This window comes from Dermacentor andersoni, chromosome 11 (assembly GCF_023375885.2).
Source record: "Dermacentor andersoni chromosome 11, qqDerAnde1_hic_scaffold, whole genome shotgun sequence".
Taxonomy (NCBI): Eukaryota; Metazoa; Arthropoda; class Arachnida; order Ixodida; family Ixodidae; genus Dermacentor; species Dermacentor andersoni.
Window position 1 is genome coordinate 67,660,761 of NC_092824.1, and position 20,083 is coordinate 67,680,843.

At 46.3% G+C, this 20,083-nt stretch overlaps 2 protein-coding genes across 3 annotated transcripts in view; both read left to right on the top strand.

Moving 5' to 3' along the window:
* LOC126517700 (uncharacterized) overlaps positions 1–20,083 on the top strand; it is a 272,083-nt gene that overhangs the window by 189,558 nt on the left and 62,442 nt on the right. The window lies entirely within an intron of this gene.
* On the top strand, positions 1,568–16,111 carry LOC129381549 (uncharacterized). The gene is made up of 3 exons (XM_072285476.1): positions 1,568–1,781; positions 5,708–5,851; positions 15,021–16,111. Exons 1-3 carry the CDS (start codon positions 1,678–1,680, stop codon positions 15,337–15,339), a joined length of 567 nt encoding a protein of 188 aa, XP_072141577.1. The 5' UTR covers positions 1,568–1,677; the 3' UTR covers positions 15,340–16,111.

Here is a 20,083-nt window from a genome sequence, read left to right on the forward strand (position 1 = left end):
CCCATAGTTCTCTGCAAAAGCGCCGCGATGGAGGTAAACACGTGCTCCCATAGTTCCCTGCGAAAGCTCCGCGATGGAGGTAAACATATACTCCCATAGTTGCCCGCAGAAGCTCCGCGATGGAAGTAAACATATACTCCCATAAGTACCTCCACAACCTCCGCGATGGAGGTAAACATATACTCCCATAGTTGCCCGCAGAAGCTCCGCGATGGAAGTAAACATATACTCCCATAAGTACCTCCACGATGGAGGTAAACATATACTCCCATAGTTGCCCGCAGAAGCTCCGCGATGGAAGTAAACATATACTCCCATAAGTACCTCCACAACCTCCGCGATGGAGGTAAACATATACTCCCATAAGTACCTCCACAACCTCCGTTCAGCAGCGGAGTAAATCTTTTACTCCGCCTACCCGGAGTATATTTACCTCCCATCAGGGAATGCGCTAGAGGACAAGCCATTTACTCCCATCTCGGATCATTTTTGCTAACAGTGTACGCACTATATATTTCGGCTCACAAGCATCTACATAGGGTGCCGAACTGTTAATGTAGAAGTTGGTTAGAGTGAACAGATGTTATGACATGCATTATTTTCGTAGTGTTAGCCACTCTGTGTGTGCCTGTTCATGGCAAATCCTCCAGAATGGCCATCTGCTATCGGGACACAAGAGGCGCAGATAACTTAAACGTGAAATTGTACGCGTCGTGCTTTTAGGTGCATACACGTGTCATCACCATTCTCTCGACATGTATTATACGTCACCTTGGTCATAGTGACATCACTGCGAGATCTCGCACTCGCCAATGGCCTGACTTGGATTTTGTATTTTGGCAGAGCTTGTGAGCGGTGTGGTGCATAAAAAAGAAATTGCTAGAGAATAATGCGGTAGCATTTATTGCGGACAAGCATAAATATTACCTGCCGTGGTTGCCCAGAGGCTATGGTGTTTGGCTACTGAGCATGAGGTCGCGATCCCGGCCACGGCGGCCGCTGTTCGTTGGGGGCGAAGTGCGAAAACACCCGTGTACTTAGGTTTAGGGGGATATTAAAGAACCTCTGTTGGTCGAAATTTCCTGACTCCTCCACTACAGCGTGCCTCATAATCAGAACGCGGTTTTGAAGTGTAATACCCCATATTTATTAAAGTATATGTACTTTATAAATGACACGTTGCATAAGACGAATGAAAGCAAAAATGAACGGATAGCGGTTAGTTTCAGCTTTATTAACCGCATTCGTTGTGCTTCGTTTCACATTAATTCGAACATGTGCGTTGAATTTGTAGACTTACTGTGGGACAAAAAGTACAGCTGGCCCCGAAGGACTCTTAATCTTTCATCATTTGCGTGCGGTTTTGGTAAACGTGACAAGCCACCACTGCACGCTACGCTTGAGCACTATGAAATGTGGGTGTACAGGTCGTGACATAGACATGACGGCATCAGCGATCACGTGCAAAACTGCGCTTTATCTACTTCTGATAAAGCAAGAGACTTGTATTGTTAGGCGTACAAGCTAGAAAGTACGCGCATGCGCAGTGCATGACGCGACTCAAGGTGCAGGAATTCGCCGTGGCACGCCCTCCAAGATTGCGCGAAATTTGACTGCGGCTGCACTATCCTGTCCTAGAAAGTCACCGGCTGCACGGTCCGTACGGGACAGGCGACTATGGCTGGGAAAGAAACAGCTCGACCCTACTTTACGATGTCGGGCGGCAGCTGCAACGCCGGCCAGGGTACAAGCAGTGAAGCCTCTGATCTGGACAATAGCAGGTGAGGTTCCGTTGAACATTTACTTTGAATAATGTCAAACCTAGACATGCCGTCACATGCTGATTGTCAAATATTTAGGCTCTTTTACGATGAACATTTCTAGGTGAGCTCTGAAGGGCTTTGCTCACCGTGGCTGCGGCTGCTGCTGTCTTTGTGAATACGGGACACACAAGAGGCATTTGCATATTAAATAGGCTTGCACGTAGCCCAAGCACATGCGCCGGTATACCTGCACTAGCGCTTACAAAATTATTCACTTAACAAACACGCCCCACCTAATATCCTCTGCGGCTTAAACGCAGGCTCTACAGTGTCTTATCCTTTTAATGAAGGTAAACTTTCTACGCCTTAGGGTTTGATGTGCTTACCCGGTCAACTTTTTGCACAGTATCGGAGCCCAATCCTGCATGCACGGCAAAACTAAAGCTAAGTGAAATTCTGGCGGTTCAAGTGCCAAAACCACAATGTGATTATCAGGCCGGTCGTGTAGTGGGGGACTCCAGTTGAATTTCGACTACCAGGAAGTTGTTAACGTGTGCCCCACGGAAGACAGGTTTTATCAGGTCGGCATCGAAATGCGGCCGCAGCAGTCGGTATTCGATCACACTAACTCTGGCTTTGCAACGCAGCACCAAATTCACTAGGCCGCTACAGCGAGCGATATTAACTTCGTCTGATAGTGGAAAAGGCGTTCTGGAAATATGGCCAATCTCGGCTCCAAAGTAATCTACGTGTCTTGTGCTTGGGGAGTCCGTGTCTTGCTGATATTGTCAAGCGGGCGCACAAACGCTATGCTGTAAAAAGCTTTGTTGAAGATGAAGTTTTAGTGCCGCGTCGTGAAAGCTTAGCTTGATATGTGCTAGAGAAAGCTCGCTGGTGATGTGTGCATTTTTGTTTAATTAGAAAAAGGCGCAACCCGCTGCGGTTGCTCAGTGGCTATGGTGTTGGGCTGCTGAGCACGAGTTCGTGGGATTAAATCCCGGCCACGGCGGCCGCACTTCGATGGGGGCGAAATGCCAAAACACCCGTCTACTTAGATTTAAGTGCACGTTAAAAAACCCCAGGCCGTCAAAATTTCCGGAGTCCTCCACTACGGTGTGCCTCATAATCGGAAAGTGGCCTTTGTATTAAGGCGCACTAGTTATTTGCCACCCAATAAGTGCGCGCCCACGGTGGCCGACAAAACATTCGCGTTCATAAATCCATTTGCTTATGCTCCTCCGGGTGCGACGTTAGATAAGACACTTTCTGGATTGGCAAAATGGCTGTCAGTTCCAGATTATTTGAATATAAGAAGCAGCAAGATGGCCTTTATAAAATGTGATTACACATCACACATCGCAGTGCATTCGAGGTATGCACCGGCAAACTTGCGGTAAAAACGCACTGTTGTTCCGTTTAATTTTCTTAGGAAGATTGTTGTTATTCATTGAAGCACAAACGTCACTAGGACGAAAAGCCATTTCATCGCCAATTTCGCAAATAAATATCTCGGATCTGGTGCCATCCTGAAAATTCTTTCGTAGAGGATACGCCTTGATAAACCACTGGACACAATTCATGCCTTGCAATGTGTGCCGTCAAGTTTAATATTAAAAGATATTCCGAACGTTTTGTTAATAAGCAATATATACTTTTTGATTGCTCATGCAAGTGACGTTTCCGTCTGGGATAACCCAGCTCATTTACTATGTAAGCGCGACTCAACGAGGACGTAGAAACACACACAGAGACAGCGCAGTCTTTGTGTGTCTGCTCCTTCTTTGTGCGTCTTTGTTCAGTCGCGCTTGCACATTCCATCATGGATTCAAACCAACTAGCCGATCAATGTATTTTAAACAAATTAACCAGCACAGTGTCACGCGCGCACAGGTATACATGCACACAACTTTCTCGATGAGCACAGAAATTTGCTTTGAAAATTCTGGAGTGAGGAATCCCAGCAGCCGCAAGTGAATTGACTTTCATGCAGGTCTCGCTTCAGCGCGAATGAGACGTTGAAAGCACAGCGCATACGAAGCTACTGACACAATCCGCCCCCTCCAAACTTCGCAGATCGCTTTGAAAATGAGGCCCGCGCGGGCACGTACTTCAGCCACATAGCAGACCGCTTTCAAGACGCATGAGCGCAGGCAACGCGTCCTTACGGGGTCTGTCAAGGGCGTCAACTACGGCGTCTGCGATTCGTATGCTCAACGTCGTAGTAGAGTCCGAGGTTGTAACCACTCTGTAGGAGGGGGGGTGGGGAGGACATCGAGGCACCGTAGCTGGCGCCGGATAACAACGCCCCTCCTCCCTCGCCTCAACTTCTGCCTCACGCGCCAGAGGAGAAGACACGCATCCGGGCTGCGTTCCTCGCTCGCGCACGCGAGATGGAACCGCTTTTGCCGGCTTCCCTTCACACGTTTTCACTCATACGGAACCTCACGGCGACGGCGACGCCGACAGCATAAGTGTGCATGGAGTGTCCACTTGATTGCTATCGCAATAAAAGATGTTTCGGCCTCAGTTTGGGAGCCCCTTTCCTACTGAAGGAAGTTGAAGGTCGGTTATATACCCCTCATGTTGTGGCTTAAGTACACGGTGTATATCGGGGGCAGAATTCCGGAGCGGCGATTTAGCGTCTGTGCAGTCGCCTTGTTATGAAGCGATTCCAGGTAAAGCCTTGCCGTCTTGTTCTTTTGCTTTCAAATTATTTTCGCGCTGTCCCAGTCGATGTCACGGCGCCTGGACACGGCGTTACACGTGACTTGTTTATTGCCATATGCTTGATGCTGACATCATAGTTGTGTTGTTATATTCTTGTTCAAAATTGCCCGTTTCACCTATGTGCACGTGTTCACAAGCAGCGCAAGGAATCCTGTACAACACACCTGGGAAATTCTTCTTCGCGAGCTTGTGTTTCCCGTTAACCATTGTTTTCCTAGCTTGCCTGTAGTGCAATTCAACAGTGCAAACGTAAGTAGCAGACGTAGTGCGACTTAACGCACCTCCCTCTGTATATCCACTCAAACTAGCGTATATTTCGGCTCACAAGCATCTATATATAGGGCACCAATCTGTTAATGTAGAAGTGGATTAGAGTGAACAGATGCTATGACAAACATTATTTTCGTAGGTTTAGCCACTCGGTGTTTGGCTGTTCATGTCAAATCTTGCAGAATGGCCATTTGCTACGGGACACAAGATGTGCAGATTACTTGAGGGTTCAATGATAGGCGTCGTACTTTTTGGTGCATACACGTGTCATAACCGTTCTCCTCTCGACCAGATTTTACATTACCTTCGTCATCGTGAACTCACTGCGACGCCTCGCACTCGGCATCGGCCTGATTCGGAGTTTGTATTTCGTCATAGCTTGTGAGCGGTGCCGTGCACAGAGTTGCTAGGGAATAATGCGGTAATCTTCGTGGCGGATATTCCATAAATATTGCATAAATAGCATGTTGCAAAGGACGAAAGAAACAAAAGTGTGCACATCGCGGTCAGTTATAGAGCATTTATTAACCGCTTTCATAATGCTTCGCTTCACTTTATTTGAACATGCGCGTTAGATTTCTATATTTGTTATGTGATAAAAGGTACACCTTGCACATGAGATATTATAGCCTTTCATCAGTAGTTTGTGGTTCTCTTGAAACTGACAAGCCTCCACTGTATGCTACGCTGGAGCACTATGAAATATGGGTATACAGGTCATGATGAAAATTTGGCGGGATCAGCGAACACATGACAAACTGCGTTTTATCGATTCTGGTGAAGCAAGAGACTTGTATAGTTCGGCACACAAGCTAGAATGAACACGCATGCGCAGTGCCATGTCTCCATATTAAGAGCTAGTTTGGGCAGAGGGTGCAGGAATACACCATAACACCCTCTCCTAGATTGCGTGACATTTGACCACGCCTGCCACTATCCCGCTCTAGGAAGTCACCGCCTCCACGGTCCGTACGGGACGAGGTGACTGCGGCCCGGAAAGAAACACCTCGACCCTACTTTACGATGTGGAGCGGCCACTACAACTTGGCCCAGGGTACAAGCAGTGCACCCTCTGATCTGGACGACAGCAGGTGACCTTCTATTCAACATAAATTTTGAACCATGTCAAACCTAGACACGCCGTTACGTGCAGATTGTCAAATATTCAGGCTTTCTTCCGGTGAACAATTCTGGGCGAGCTCCTATGTGCTTTGCTCACTGTGGGTGCTGGTGCTGTCTTGGCGAATACGGTTCACATGAGACATTTGCAATTGGTAAGTGGATTGCACCTTCACAAAGCACATGGGCCGATATACCGCCTCTAGCGCCCACGAAATTACTCAGTCAACAACACGCACTACGTAATGCGGATAAAACACAGACTCTACTTTGTTATTCCTTTAACAAAACGAAGCTTTCTTCGCCTTCGGGTCTCATGCACTTTCCCAATCAATTTATTGCAAAGTATTGTGGGCCAGTCCTGCAGGTAGGGCAATACTAAACCTATACTTAAGGTAAACTCTGGGGGTTTACATGCCAAAACCACCAAGTGTATATCAGACACCTCGTACTGGGAGACTCCGGATCCCTTTTGACCAACAGGGGTTCTTAAGGTGCACCCCACGGAAGACGGGCTTATCAGGCCTCCATCTAAATGCGGCCGCCGCAGCCGGTATTTGATCACGCTACCTCTGGCTTGGCAGCGCAACACCAAATCCACGAAGGTGCCATGGCGAGCAACATTAACTTTGACGGATCGTGGAAAAGGCGTGCTGTAATGTTGGCCAGTTTCGGTTACAATGTAATCCATGTGTCGTGTAGTTGGGGTGTCCGAGTCCTGCTGATTTTGTCAAGAAGATGCATACTTGTTGTGCTGCTAAAATCTTGCAGAAGATGTCCTATAGCCCGGCCGTGAAAGCTTACCTTCATGTAGGCTCTGCATATAGGCTTGAGAAAGCTAGCTGGTGTTCTATGCATTTTTCCTTAAATATAGAAAAGGCCCAGTCCTTGTTTTCCACCTCGTACAGGCGCATCTACGCGGGCCGACAAAATGTTCGCTATCATAAGCGTCAATTTGCTCACGCTCTTCTGTGTGCGACGTCAGATAGAAACTTATCTGTATTGGTTAAATGGCTATCAGTTCCAGCTGATTTGATAACATCAAGCGGCAAGATGGCTGTTCTAATATGGTGATCACCCATCACACATAGCACTGCATTCGAGGTATGCATCGTCAAACTTGCGGTAAAAGCGCTCGCTTGTTCAGTTTACTTTTTCAAAGAAAATTGTGTTTAGTCACAGCAGCACAAACGTAACTGGGAAGAAAATGTATTTCGTTGCCAATTTCGAAAATCAATATCTTGAATCTGCTGACATTGTGAAAGTTCGTTCGAAGTGTACACGGCTTGACAACTCACCGGATAGAATTAATGTTCTGCAATATGTGCCGTCAAATAACAAATAAAAATTATTTATTGCTTTTCTTAACTCATATACATTTTGATTTCTCTTGGAAGTGATGTTTTCCTCGAGGAGTAACCGAGCTTTATGAATAAAGCTGTGTTATGTGACATAGCATATATTTTTTTAATTATTCTATTTAAACTCTTATTCTGTATTATTTATTTTTATTATTTATTTATCAAAGTTATTTGATTTAAACTTAATTTCTTCACCCGGTATCCAAGGTTGAAATGGGTGTTATAATTCACAGCCCTAAAAGTAATGTTTCGTGTGGTTTCGATGACGTTAACGCGGCCCCTTTTAAAGCGCTCTCAGATTTGCTATTCGACGTAGTTTGCTACCTAATGAATACTATTTTGTTGACAGGAATATTTCCGGATAAAGTGAAAGTTGCTAGGGCTCTGCGTAAATGTGGTCTTCTTGTCTGTATTTCAAACTACAGACCAATATCTGTGCTGCTGCTATTTCCCAAAACAGCAGAGAACGTTATGAATTCTGGAATTTCTCAGCATTTCTGTAAGCAAAACCTTTGATCCGAATATCAGTACGGTTTCAGCAAGGCAAATTGACTGCGACAGCATTATTAAACATCGGAGAAAGAATTGTAACTAATATAGGGAATCAACTCTATACAATAGGTATTTTCTTAGATTTTCACAAAGCCTTCGATTCTATTAAAATACCATACTGTTGGCGAGGTTACCGTAATATGGAATAAGAGGACTTTCGCTTAAGCTACTGCATAGTTACGTGACTAACCGTACTCAGTTCGTTATGAATAATGTACAGTCGGATGCTGAATTAAAAAATAATGAAGTTCCACAAGGATCTGTATTGGGACGAACAATATTCTTGCTATATCTAAAAGATATTGTCAACATTACCCTGACCGCTGACATCGTTCTCTACGCAGGTGATACAATGGTTTTAATAATAATACACAACCTAATCACCTTTCCTCTCTAGAAGGAGGGTTGAAATCCGGGCCAGCTGGTACATACTTGAAGGTACATACATACAAGTACATAGATTATTTTGGTAAATATTTTATATAATACTTGGGAGTAAGCTAATGGGCCTATAATTTTTTTAGTTCTTTAACGTCACCCTTTTTTTGGATTAGTATAATCTTTGCATTCTTCTAGTTTTCTGGCCATGCAGTCGATAGGCGCTTCGAATAGAGAGCCCCCAGTTTTCCTAGCATTATGTATCTTCCCTCTTTGATTAAATCGACTGTTATTCCATCCTCTCCTGCCGCTTTTCCCCGTTTCATGCCTTGCAAGGCCTTTCTGACCTCATCTATATTATAGGAAGAGTTTCTGTATACTGTTCATTATTGTTTCGAATAGAGTGCTCCTGAGTCCTCTGGTCACTGTAATGGTCAGTATAGAATCCTTCCGCTGCTTTTATTATACCTTCGAGATTGCCTATAATATTACCCTGCTTATCTTTCAGTGCATAAATCTTGGTTTGTGCTATCCAAAGTTTCCTTCCCACTTATTCTGTAGAATTAAGGTGGCTGTGAAATCTCTGTAGATATGTTCCACGGTATTTATGTAAGCGGTCTCTACTCCTTGATTACGCAATGCCTCTATGACTGCTGGTATCTCTACTAAATGAAGTGCTTTTTTCGTAATCTATAAAAGCCATATAGAGAGGCTTATTGTACTCTGTGGATTTCTCGATAACCTGGTTAGTGACATGGATGCGTGATCCATTGTAATCTTTCCTGAAGCCAGCTTGTTCCCTTGGTTGACTAAAGGCCAGTGTTGCCATTATTCTATTGGAGTTTCTTTTGGGAAATATTTTTATAATACTGGGAGTAAGCTAATGGGCCTATAATTTTTTAGTTTAACGTCGCGCTTTTTGTTTAGTATTATGTTTGCATTCTTCCAGTTTTCTCGCCTTGCAGCCGATAGACACTTCCTATAGAGAGCCGCCGTTTTCCTAGCAATATGTACCTTTAATCTTTGAATTAATCGACTGTTATTCCATCCTCTTCTGCCGCCTTTCCCCATTTCATGCCTTGCAAGACTTTTCTGACCATATCTCTAGTTATAGGAGGAGTTTCCGTATACTGTTCAATATTGTGTCGAATACTGCTCCTGAGTCCTATGGGTACTGTAAAGGTCAGTATAAAGTTCTTCGGCTGCTTTTACTATACCTTCGAAATTGCGGATATTACCCTGCTTATCTTTCAGTGCATATATCTTGGTATGTCCTTTGCCAACTTTCCGTCTTATTTCAGGCTGCGTCCATTTTTAACGGTTTCTCACGTTATAATTACTAATATCACTTATTTTCGCTTTGTTGAACAGTTATGACAGCTTATCTCTTCAGTTGGACACTTTCATTCTTTGTCGTTTCTTTATTAGGTCCTTTGTTACTTTTGAGAGCTTGCCTACTGGTTGCCTTGGTGCCTTGCCTCCCACTTCAGTTGCTGCCTATGGAGCCGGCCTCGTTACGGTTTCATTCATCACCTTTATGTCAGCATCATCATCTGTCTGTTCTAAGGCTCATATTTGTTTGCAGTCCCAGCCTAAATTTCTCTGCTTTTACACTTACTGCTTCTAAGTTGACCTGTTTTTCTTTGCCAATTTTACTCTTTTTCTTTTCAAATTGAGGTGAATGCTGGCCCTCACTAACCTATGATCACTACACTTTACCCTACCTATTACTTCTACATCCTGCACTATGCTGGGATCGGCAGAAAGAATGAAATCAATTTCATTTCTTGTTTCACCATTAGGGCTTTTCCAGGTCCATTTTCTGTTGCTACGTTTCCTGAAAAATGTGTTGGTTATTCTCAGCTTATTCCTTTTGTGCGAATTCTACCAGTTTCTCTCCTCTAGTGTTTCTAGAATCGACATCGTTGTTGCCAATTGCCTGTTCACTCGCCTGCTTTTTCCCAACTTTTGGATTGAAGTCCCTGTTACTACTTTATACCGCGTTTACACTTTTCTCATCGCTAAATAAACATCTGTATAAAACTGTTATACTTCCTCGTCGTCATGACTGGACGTTGGAGCATAGGTTGGTACTACCTTTAGTCTATACCTCTTATTGAGTTTGATTACGACTACTGCTACCCTCTCGTTAATGCTGTAGAATTCCTGAATGTGGCCCGCTATTTCCTTATGGATCTAGAATCCTATCCTGTACTGCTTCTTATCAGGCAGACCTCTATAGCAGATGACAATGGCCATTATTCAGCCACGTGTAATCCTCACCAGTTATAATTTCACTAAGGCCGATATTATTCCAAACAATGTCTGATAGTTCTTCGAAGAGCTCTGCTAAGCTAGCCTCACCCGAGACGGTTTGGGTGTTAAACGTTGCGAGGGTCAGTTTCCATCTGCGGCCTGTCCGGACCCAGACATTCTTAGCACCCACTCCTGCGTTGCAAGTCTGACCGCCGCCTTGGTCAGGTGCTCCGCAGCCCCTGGGGACTGAGAGCCATTGGTTCATTGAGGAGATCATTAGGGAGGTTGTGGCTGAATACTGCACCAGGGAGGCCATTTCCTGTTCTGGTGAGGGAGTGTCTTTGTTCAAGCTTAGTGGGCCTTCCTAATTTGGTTTTACCTGGATTAGTATAGCGGCACTCGCTCTCGGCATGTTTTGGCCGTGTCAGGCGCCACTCCAAGCCTGCAAGCCAGAATTAGATAATCGAAGTCAGAGCTAGATACGGTATGCAATTATTAAAATGTCAAATTCCGAACATTCTGAATTGTTATTCATGGTTTTCTAGATACAAAAAGATTCTGAAATGTATTTCCTCCAACAGTTGTAATTTTGAAGTACATTTGTTTTGTTCGGTTCAATCCAATTGTAGTCCATTGGTCGTAATAGTTATGTGTCATGTTGATGAGGAATGTGTTGACGACTAATTCTGTCATTCTTCCTTATTTGTGTTTCTTCCTATCGTATTCGATACTCTGTACGTGCATTTTAATTTCTGCGTGTTTCATATTTTGCAATGTGGTTTGAAGCATGTTGAACTCCTGTTGTCTACTGCGCGTGCTGTCTGGTGTCAAAGGCCTAGTCAGGTGGCTTTTAGTGCCGCCTTTTGCCTTGGCACCAAGGCAGACCGGTGCTGAGCGTTGGTTTGTCAATAAACAAACAAACAAAAAAAGATGAGCCTTATATCACAGGCTTAGAAATCTTTAGAACCACAGTTTGTGACTGTTGCACATTTTACCGGTGTTCCTCTGAGCGTGCGGCAAAAGTGTTCCGGATAATTTCTAGAATAGCTTGGGCTGTCAGTGACTTCGCAGCGGGCGAAAGGTTTCCGCCTGTATATATAAACAAAGCATGTTTGTCTTTCTAAGCTTCGCTAGCAGAATGGCCGTAAATATTTATTGAGCACCGAAGTCAAAGGTAAAGTCATAGGCTGTGGCTTGTTCGATTGCTGCAGAATGCTCATAAGCGCAGCATCGGCACATCTGCTGTCCCATGTTACGTTACTGGTTGAGCTACATTATTGAAAGAAAGAAAGGCTTAATTTATGATTTCATCACGAATGTATGATGCCCGTCGATGGTATTTGCCTGGAGGGGTACTGACACGACATTTTTAGTGTGTATTTGTTGCGGTGAATGAAAATGCTCGACCTCTAAATTCTTATAAAAATGGTGACAAGGCTATTTTTAAGAGGTCAGACAAGACACTTTGAAAGGTTTCAAGTTCTAGGCCCTTCAAAGCAAGAAAATGAATTTTCGAAAGGAACTTGTCCGTATCTCGTTAAAGGTCTAGACGTGTGCGGCGCTGTTCTTCTAGACGCTTTCCTTGAAAACGACTTGTTATTGAGCCTGATATGTACAGGGGTGTGGAAATTTCGGAAACGCAGATGTTTGTTCCTCTTGGCTCACGCGTGCCGCCAGTTATTCGAGGGCGGGGGATGGAATACCTTCTGCGGCGGCCACTTTTTTACGTTCGGCGTAATGGAAAAGCGCCCGTCCGCTTTGTAGAGGGTCAAGAACTCCAGGTCGTCAAAATTAATCCGGAATCCCCAACTATGGCGTGGCCCATAATCATATCGTCGTTTCGTTTCGTAAACACCACAGAATTTGAATAAACGCAGACGCGAGAAGACGCAAACAACTCACGTTTCATGCGCGCGTCGTTTCTTGCTCATCAGGAGCAAAATTTCGGTTTCCTAGCAAAACCGTGACAGACAGTATCTCGTGCGGCAGGATTTAGAAGGGTTTTTCTTCTGATTTTAGGCTGAAGAGCTATCCCGCAACCAGTTGCTAGAACTTTCACTGTCAGTAGCAGCATAACTGCTCTGATTAAACCGATTATTTATTGTTTTACCGAATTAGCTAAACAAAAGGAACATATAACCTGCTTCCCGACATTTGCATTGCCGGTACATCTGTTTCTCAAAAATTGTACTGATCTTGAGCACGCTATATGCCTAGCAGTTTTCGCCAGAATTCCAAAAAGCACAGCATATGCATTTCCTCCGTGTTGTCTTTAGTGGCCGCTGTTTGGCGGGGAGAGCGCAAGGCTGAGGTATTGATGGAAAAGCAAAGTTGTAAAGCTGGCTTGACGCATACTGCCACATCGCAGGTATAAAAAGCTGATAGCACTGTAGTGAAACGCACACTCTATATCGCTAGTTTATGCCTTTACCGGGCAGTGCTTCCCACTGCAGTAACCACCACCTAAGGATGTGGCTCATCCCGCGAGCCGCCCCATCATGCATGGGGTCTTTCTCGAATGTTCTCGTTAACTGTGCGTGCGTGAGTGTGCGTGCGTGCGTGTGCGTGCGTGCGTGTGCGTGCGTGAGTGTGCGTGCGTGAGTGTGCGTGCGTGAGTGTGCGTGCGTGAGTGTGCGTGCGTGTGCGTGCGTGCGTGCGTGTGCGTGCGTGCGTGCGTGTGCGTGCGTGCGTGTGCATGCGTGTGCGTGCGTGCGTGCGTGTGCGTGCGTGTGCGTGCGTGTGCGTGCGTGTGCGTGCGTGCGTGCGTGTGCGTGCGTGCGTGCGTGTGCGTGCGTGCGTGTGCGTGCGTGCGTGCGTGCGTGCGTGCGTGCGTGCGTGTGCGCGCGTGCGTGCGTGCGTGTGCGCGCGTGCGTGCGTGCGTGCGTGCGTGCGTGTGCGTGCGTGTGCGTGCGTGCGTGCGCGTGCGCGTGCGCGTGCGTGTGCGTGTGCGTGCGTGTGCGAGTGAGCGTGCGCGTGAGCGTGCGTGTGCGTGAGTGAGCGTGCGTGAGTGAGCGTGCGCGTGAGCGTGCGTGTGCGTGCGTGCGTGTGCGTGCATGAGTGAGTGAGTGAGTGAGTGAGTGAGCGTGCGAGTGAGCGAGTGAGCGTGCGAGTGAGCGTGCGAGTGAGCGAGTGAGTGAGTGAGTGAGCGTGCGAGTGAGCGAGTGAGCGTGCGAGTGAGCGAGTGAGCGTGCGAGTGAGCGAGTGAGCGTGCGAGTGAGCGTGCGAGTGAGCGAGTGAGCGTGCGAGTGAGCGAGTGAGCGTGCGAGTGAGCGAGTGAGCGTGCGAGTGAGCGAGTGAGCGTGCGAGTGAGCGAGTGAGTGAGCGTGCGAGTGAGCGAGTGAGCGTGCGAGTGAGTGAGTGAGTGAGCGTGCGAGTGAGTGAGTGAGTGAGCGTGCGAGTGAGTGAGTGAGCGTGCGAGTGAGTGAGTGAGCGTGCGAGTGAGTGAGTGAGTGAGCGTGCGAGTGAGTGAGCGTGCGAGTGAGTGAGTGTGCGAGTGAGTGAGTGTGCGAGTGAGTGTGCGTGCGTGCGTGAGTGTGCGTGCGTGAGTGAGTGTGTGTGCGTGCGTGAGTGTGCGTGAGTGTGCGTGAGTGAGTGTGCGTGAGTGTGCGTGAGTGTGCGTGAGTGTGCGTGAGTGTGCGTGCGTGCGTGCGTGCGTGCGTGCGTGCGTGCGTGCGTGCGTGCGTGCGTGCGTGCGTGAGTGAGTGAGTGAGTGAGTGGGTGAGTGTGCGTGCGTGGGTGAGTGAGTGAGTGAGTGGGTGAGTGTGCGTGCGTGGGTGAGTGAGTGAGTGAGTGAGTGAGTGAGTGAGTGAGTGTGCGTGCGCGTGCGTGCGTGAGTGTGCGTGCGTGCGTGCGTGCGTGAGTGTGCGTGCGTGTGCATGCGTGAGTGAGTGCGTGCACGTGTGCGCGCGTGCGCATGTGTGTAATATATATATATATATATATATATATATATATATATATATATATATATATATATATATATATATATAATGGTGTTGTACATTCTGGAAGGCACGCGGGCAAGATGGATTTCGGTGGACCCTCCAAGACTCATGCACCTGTATAAGCAGCCAACGCGGCTTACTACTCCACCAGATTTCGCAGATCCATGCAAGTGCACATCCCTTAACTTGTTACTGTGGACATAAGTACACCCCATAAGGAGTCAGTTTTGTGACTCCCCGATGTGGACACCGGCCTCTCTCATCCCCGTCAAGGCAACAGACTACAATAAGGTAAATTTCGGGGCTGTGCCATTTCTGCCGTGGTCCAGCAAACACAATGAAACATCATACCAGTGGGATTCTCTCGCCTCGTTGTTTTTTAGCATCGTGCAACACGGCTCGATGCCGCCGAAGGAGAACGCAGTTTTGGAACTTTCTTTATTCTTGAAGTTTCAGTGAACACGGCGATTGTTCTTTGGCGCCAAATCCATCATCGGAAAGCGTCGGCACTGTCAAATAAGCGTCCTTTGCAAAGGCGGTAGCACTCCATAGCAGTAGGTTTTCCTTGAATGAACTGCGCGATCCAAAGTTTGGGCTCTTTACGGCAAAGCTTAACTAATGAAGTGCCCTCCTGATCTTTTCTCTCGTAGAGTTACCGAAGAAACCAGAGAAGCAGCGGGGCACCAGCGAGACAACCAGGCTGCCAACAGAAAGCAAGAGTGCGACGTGTGTCGGTTCACTTTCACCGACACGAAGGCCTTCGAAAAGCACGCCGCTGACCACTCGCTTGGGAAAAAGCACAATTGCTCCGAGTGTGGTAAACTGTTTCCGACGCCTTCGAAGCTCACGAGCCATTTAGCCACACACGGCGAACCATCCTTTGAGTGCGCCGTCTGCGGCAAGAAATATTATACCATAGGTGGCCGCAGGAACCACATGCTTTCATACCACGTCGGTGCACACGACTGAGAAGCCGTCGAAGCGTCTCGTTCACACCACAGCACACACCACGAAATTGGACGAGCCCGTCGGGAAGCCCCGACGCACCTGACAGGGGCATCGGCATCGGTGTGGCCGGATATTCGCCCGGGAGGAGTGACCTCTCTGGATGTCACCCTGGCGCCAAGACGTGTCGTGTGCCTTCGCAGAAGAACTTGTGGTCTGTGCCTCAACTGTTATAGCTGTGCGCTAACTTTTTGACAAACAAAATTGGGCTAATCTTATTCCTTCTGACTAGGGCTGAAGAAGGCCTGCGAATGGTTATCTGTGGTTATCTCGAGAAATACTGTGCGTCAGCTTTCTGGTTTTCTCCTAAGAATGCACCCGTTTTCGCAATCCTCTAGCTATCGTTAAGATAATTTTGTATGTCTCCTGGATTGAACAAAATAAGGAAATTACTTTCTTCAAAAATAGAGTAGTAAGGATATTTACACTAGCGTTCTTAATAGTGAAGTTGAGTAAAGTGCCGTCCTAATATTCTCGAGCCTTGCTGGTAAAGTTATTGATAGTTTTAGTGCCCTGCAGGGTACAAACAAAACTGTTAAAGTTGGTACGCATTTTTTCAATGGAGGAAGCTCAACACTCACCGGAAAAACGTGATGCTCACAGCGGAAAGACAGCTGCACCAGTCGGCTTAGCTGGTGCATGTAAACATTGCTGAGGCTAATAAATGGACTTCAATGATGATGCTTTGCTCCCATTCCCTGAAAAATGCCTGCGAATAAATTTATTCCACTGGTTATCTTGAGCTCTGTGGTTGGTTTCTTCTATCTCCTCATTCCACTCGGTTTCCTTTTGTTATCCGCCTTAACCCCTCCCCCTGTGCAGGGTAGGCAACCGGAACTGTCTAGTTAACCTCCCTGCCTTTCGCTGCACTGTCTTAACTCTCTTTGAAGAATGTACCCGTTCCTCGCTTTAGCAGTCGCACCAGCTTTACCTGTCGGCTTGGCTGGGGTATATTATTAATGATGGCTCATAACTTTGCTTCGTCTATATAATGGACTTTAAGGATGATGCGGTGTTGGCATCCCCTATAAAACGGCATCGAGACAGTCACCTAGCCTGCTTGCTCTGATCAGGTGTACTGTACGTGCTATAATTCCAGCGTTTCTATATCAATCTCGATAACCCTTTTTATGATCAATGATTCTCTATCTGCCTTGTATCGCTACCTAGACCTGCAATGAATCCGGTCGTATCAAGTTTTTTTCCTGCTTTTCATACACAAATACTCTTAATTTCTCTTGCTTATCGCGATTGCTGAGCGGTTTATGTTTCCAGCCACATTAAATTGAAGTGCTTTTGGAAGGTTTACCTTACCTCGGGGCCTCATTGGACAAATCCTTTCGGATGCCATTACGAGGTGGCGAATGGTCTCTGAAATTATGCTGCAGCATTCACATGCCTCATCTTGTTGCGAATATTTATTCCGGAATGCTTTTGTTCCTAGGCAACCAGCTCGAGCCTCAAATATAGCAAGCCCCTACCCTTTTTGTTATCCAAAAGATTTTTCTTCCAAATTTCATTCTTCATGTTTCTGTAAATGTCCCTTGTTTTTTTTTTTTTTCCATTCTTTACAGCCAATTTGGTGTCTCTTTCTCTCTTTAGTGGCTACGGTGTTGAGCTGCTAGGCGTCAGGTTGCGGGATCGTACCCCGGCCACGGCGGCCGTATATTGATGGAGGCGAAATGCGACAACACCCGTGTACTTAGATTTATGTGCACGTTAAGGAAACGCAGGTGGTATCAATTTTCAGAGTCCCTCATTACGGCATGTCTCGTAATCATTTAGTGGTTATGGCACGTAAGAGTGCATTATTTTTTTTCTTTCGTTTCCGATGACTCCCGCTTGTCTATTTAGTTTTTGTTACCCGTTACTTGGTTGCCAACTTTCTCAACCTCTTTCTCTATTCAGTGTCCATGGATTTTTGAGTACAGATAGTTGTACATACTTTTGAAGTGCACTCCGCGGTTGCGCTGGGGCGAGCGCCATCTCGAGACGTTGTGATTGGTCCGCCTATTGGGTCACGAAACCGGGCGAGGTGGGCAAAGAAAACAGCTTCGCATAAAAAAAAATGTAAAGTAGGTAATACACTCTGCAAAATCAGACAAGGAACTGGGTGTCGCAATGAAACCGCGCCCACGTTTCAAAGCACACGCTCATAGCATCGATCCATCCATCCATCCATCCATCCATCCATCCATCCATCCATCCATCCATCGATACAACCACACTATACCTGCAGATGCACGTCTGAGTATTTCTGAAAGATACCAGGTGAGAGTTCAGAATTTTTTCAACAAACAGAGCTCGACCTAAGGTGACATCCTTTAGCCCTCTACACTGCTCAAAGGCAAGGGAACTGGAGGAAAAGAAAAGGTTAAATAATGATGATGAGAATAGGTACAGTAGGTTCGATTATGACAGTATGTGACTTCGTGCCCATATGGCCCTTTCAGAGTCTGAAATAGAGGCTGTGTTAGTAAAAAATTCCGAAACCGCTTTGATTGCTCGTTAAATGTGACCGGGGTTGGCAGGCATTGGCGTCTACCTTGGCACCGTTTAATAGCAGGTCGCTGAGTTAATATGCACAGCAGAAATAAAAAGCACGGAAGGAAATGAGGCGATCGTATACATATATATAGTCATCGGAAGCGCAGATAAATCGGTATAATATGGGGATACAGGTTTTAAATACGAAAGGAAGATGGAGATCGAATGTTCGAAATTGTAGATGCCGATTAATGTAATAAAACCTGAATAAGTAAAGCAGACTAGGTGACAATTATTCCCCAGCGTGTTTCAGAGGAAATGTTAACATCCTCACCATTATTATTGACATTGCTGGCGTCCTCTTCGCGTTCAGAGAAATATTAGTGATAGCGGTGTTCTCGTTCCCTTCTTTTCTGTCGTCCAAACTTTTTGGTCGATTTTATTTTATTTTTATTTCAGATGACGCTAAACTATGGTACAGCACTCAGAAAGTTCGAGTTTTTCGAATAATTTATGTGGTACACAGTGGTAACAAAGTAAAAAAGTTTTGCTTTTCGCGGCCACTTTCATTATAAGCTAAGCATTAGCCTGACGCTTAAGTATGGCGATATATCGATTTGCCTATATATCAACCGCCTCGCGTGCAAGTGGACCGTGGTTCGAATCCCGGTGCCGCGCAATTTTCCACAGGATTAAGAAAATGCACGTGTTGATAAAATCGCATAAACAGGCCTGGATTGCGGCCTAATCCGGTGACCAGAACCGGTAACGCATTCCCTCACCAGAGCAGGATTTGCCACCTTGGTGCAGTACTTGGCCACTACCTCCTCTATGAATACAACAATTAAAACCCGGCGCTCAGTCCCCAGCAGCTGCGAAGCAATTGACCACGGCGGCGGTCAGACCTGAGACGCTGCAGAGGGTGCTAAGAATCCCTGGTTTTAGACAGGCTGCCATTGGAATCTGAACCTGGCAACGTTTAACGCTAGAACTTTATCTAGTGAGGCGAGTCTACCAATCCTATTGGAAGAATTAGAGGGCAGTAAATGGGATATAATAATGCTCCGCGAAGTTAGGAGGACGAAAGAAGCATATACAGTGCTTAAATGCGGGCACGTCCTGTGTTACCGGGGCTTAGCGGAGAGACGAGAACTAGGAGTCGGATTCCTGATTAATAAGGATATAGTTGGTAACATACAGGAATTCTATAGCATTAACGAGAGGGTGGCAGCTGTTGTTGTCAAACTTGAGAGGTACAAATTGAAGGTCGTACAGGTCTACGCTCCTGCATCCAGTCATGATGACCAGGAAGTCGAAAGCTTCTATGAAGACGTGGAATTGGCGATGGGTAAAGTCAAAACAAAATACACTATACTGCTGGGCGACTTCAATGCCAGGGTAGGCAAGAAGCAGGCTGGAGACAAATCAGTGGGGGAATAGCAGGGGAGAGTTATTAGTAGAGTATACAGAACAGAATAATATGCGGATAATGAATACCTTCTTCCGCAAGCGGGATAGCCGAAAGTGGACGTTGAGGAGCCCCAATGGCGAGTCTAGAAATGAAATAGGCTTTATACTCTGCGTTGACCTTGGCTTCATACACGATGTGGACGTGCTCGGCAAGGTGCGCTGCCGTGACCATATGATGGTAAGAACTTGAATTAGCCTAGACTTGAGGAGGGAAGGGAAGAAACTGGTACATAAGAAGCCGATCAATGGGTTAGCGGTAAGAGGGAAAATAGAGGTATTCCGGATCAAGCTACAGAGCAGGTCTTCGGCTTAAACTTAAGAAGAGGACCTTATTGTTGCAGCAATGAACGGCAATCTTATGGGCATCATTGAGGAGTGTGCAATAGAAGTCAGTAGTAACTCGATTAGACAGGAAACCAGTAAGCTATCGCAGGAGACGAAAGATCTGATCAAGAAACGCCAATGTATGAAAGCCTCTAATCCTACAGCTAGAATTGGCTTGACATTACTTTCCAGGTTGATCAACAAGCGTAAGACAGCTGACATAAGGAAGTATAACATGAATAGAATTGAACATGCTATCATGAACGAAGGAAGCCTAAAAGCAGTGAAGAAGAAACTAGGAGGGAGGTGGGCGCCTACGTTACGCCCACCTCCATTTCCCTCCCCTTCCACAATTGCCTCGCAACATTGGGTGCCTCGCGCAGGACGGCAGCTGCCCGCTTTATTCTCTTCTTTCGCGGGCGAAATG

Excerpts from the sequence above, each read along its gene's own strand:
- LOC129381549 (XM_072285476.1), top strand. The coding sequence starts at position 1,678 with ATGGCTGGGAAAGAAACAGCTCGACCCTACTTTACGATGTCGGGCGGC. Across the intron at positions 1,782-5,707 it reads TCTGATCTGGACAATAGCAG|GAAGTCACCGCCTCCACGGT; the intron begins GTGAGGTTCCGT and ends ATCCCGCTCTAG. Across the intron at positions 5,852-15,020 it reads TCTGATCTGGACGACAGCAG|AGTTACCGAAGAAACCAGAG; the intron begins GTGACCTTCTAT and ends TTTCTCTCGTAG.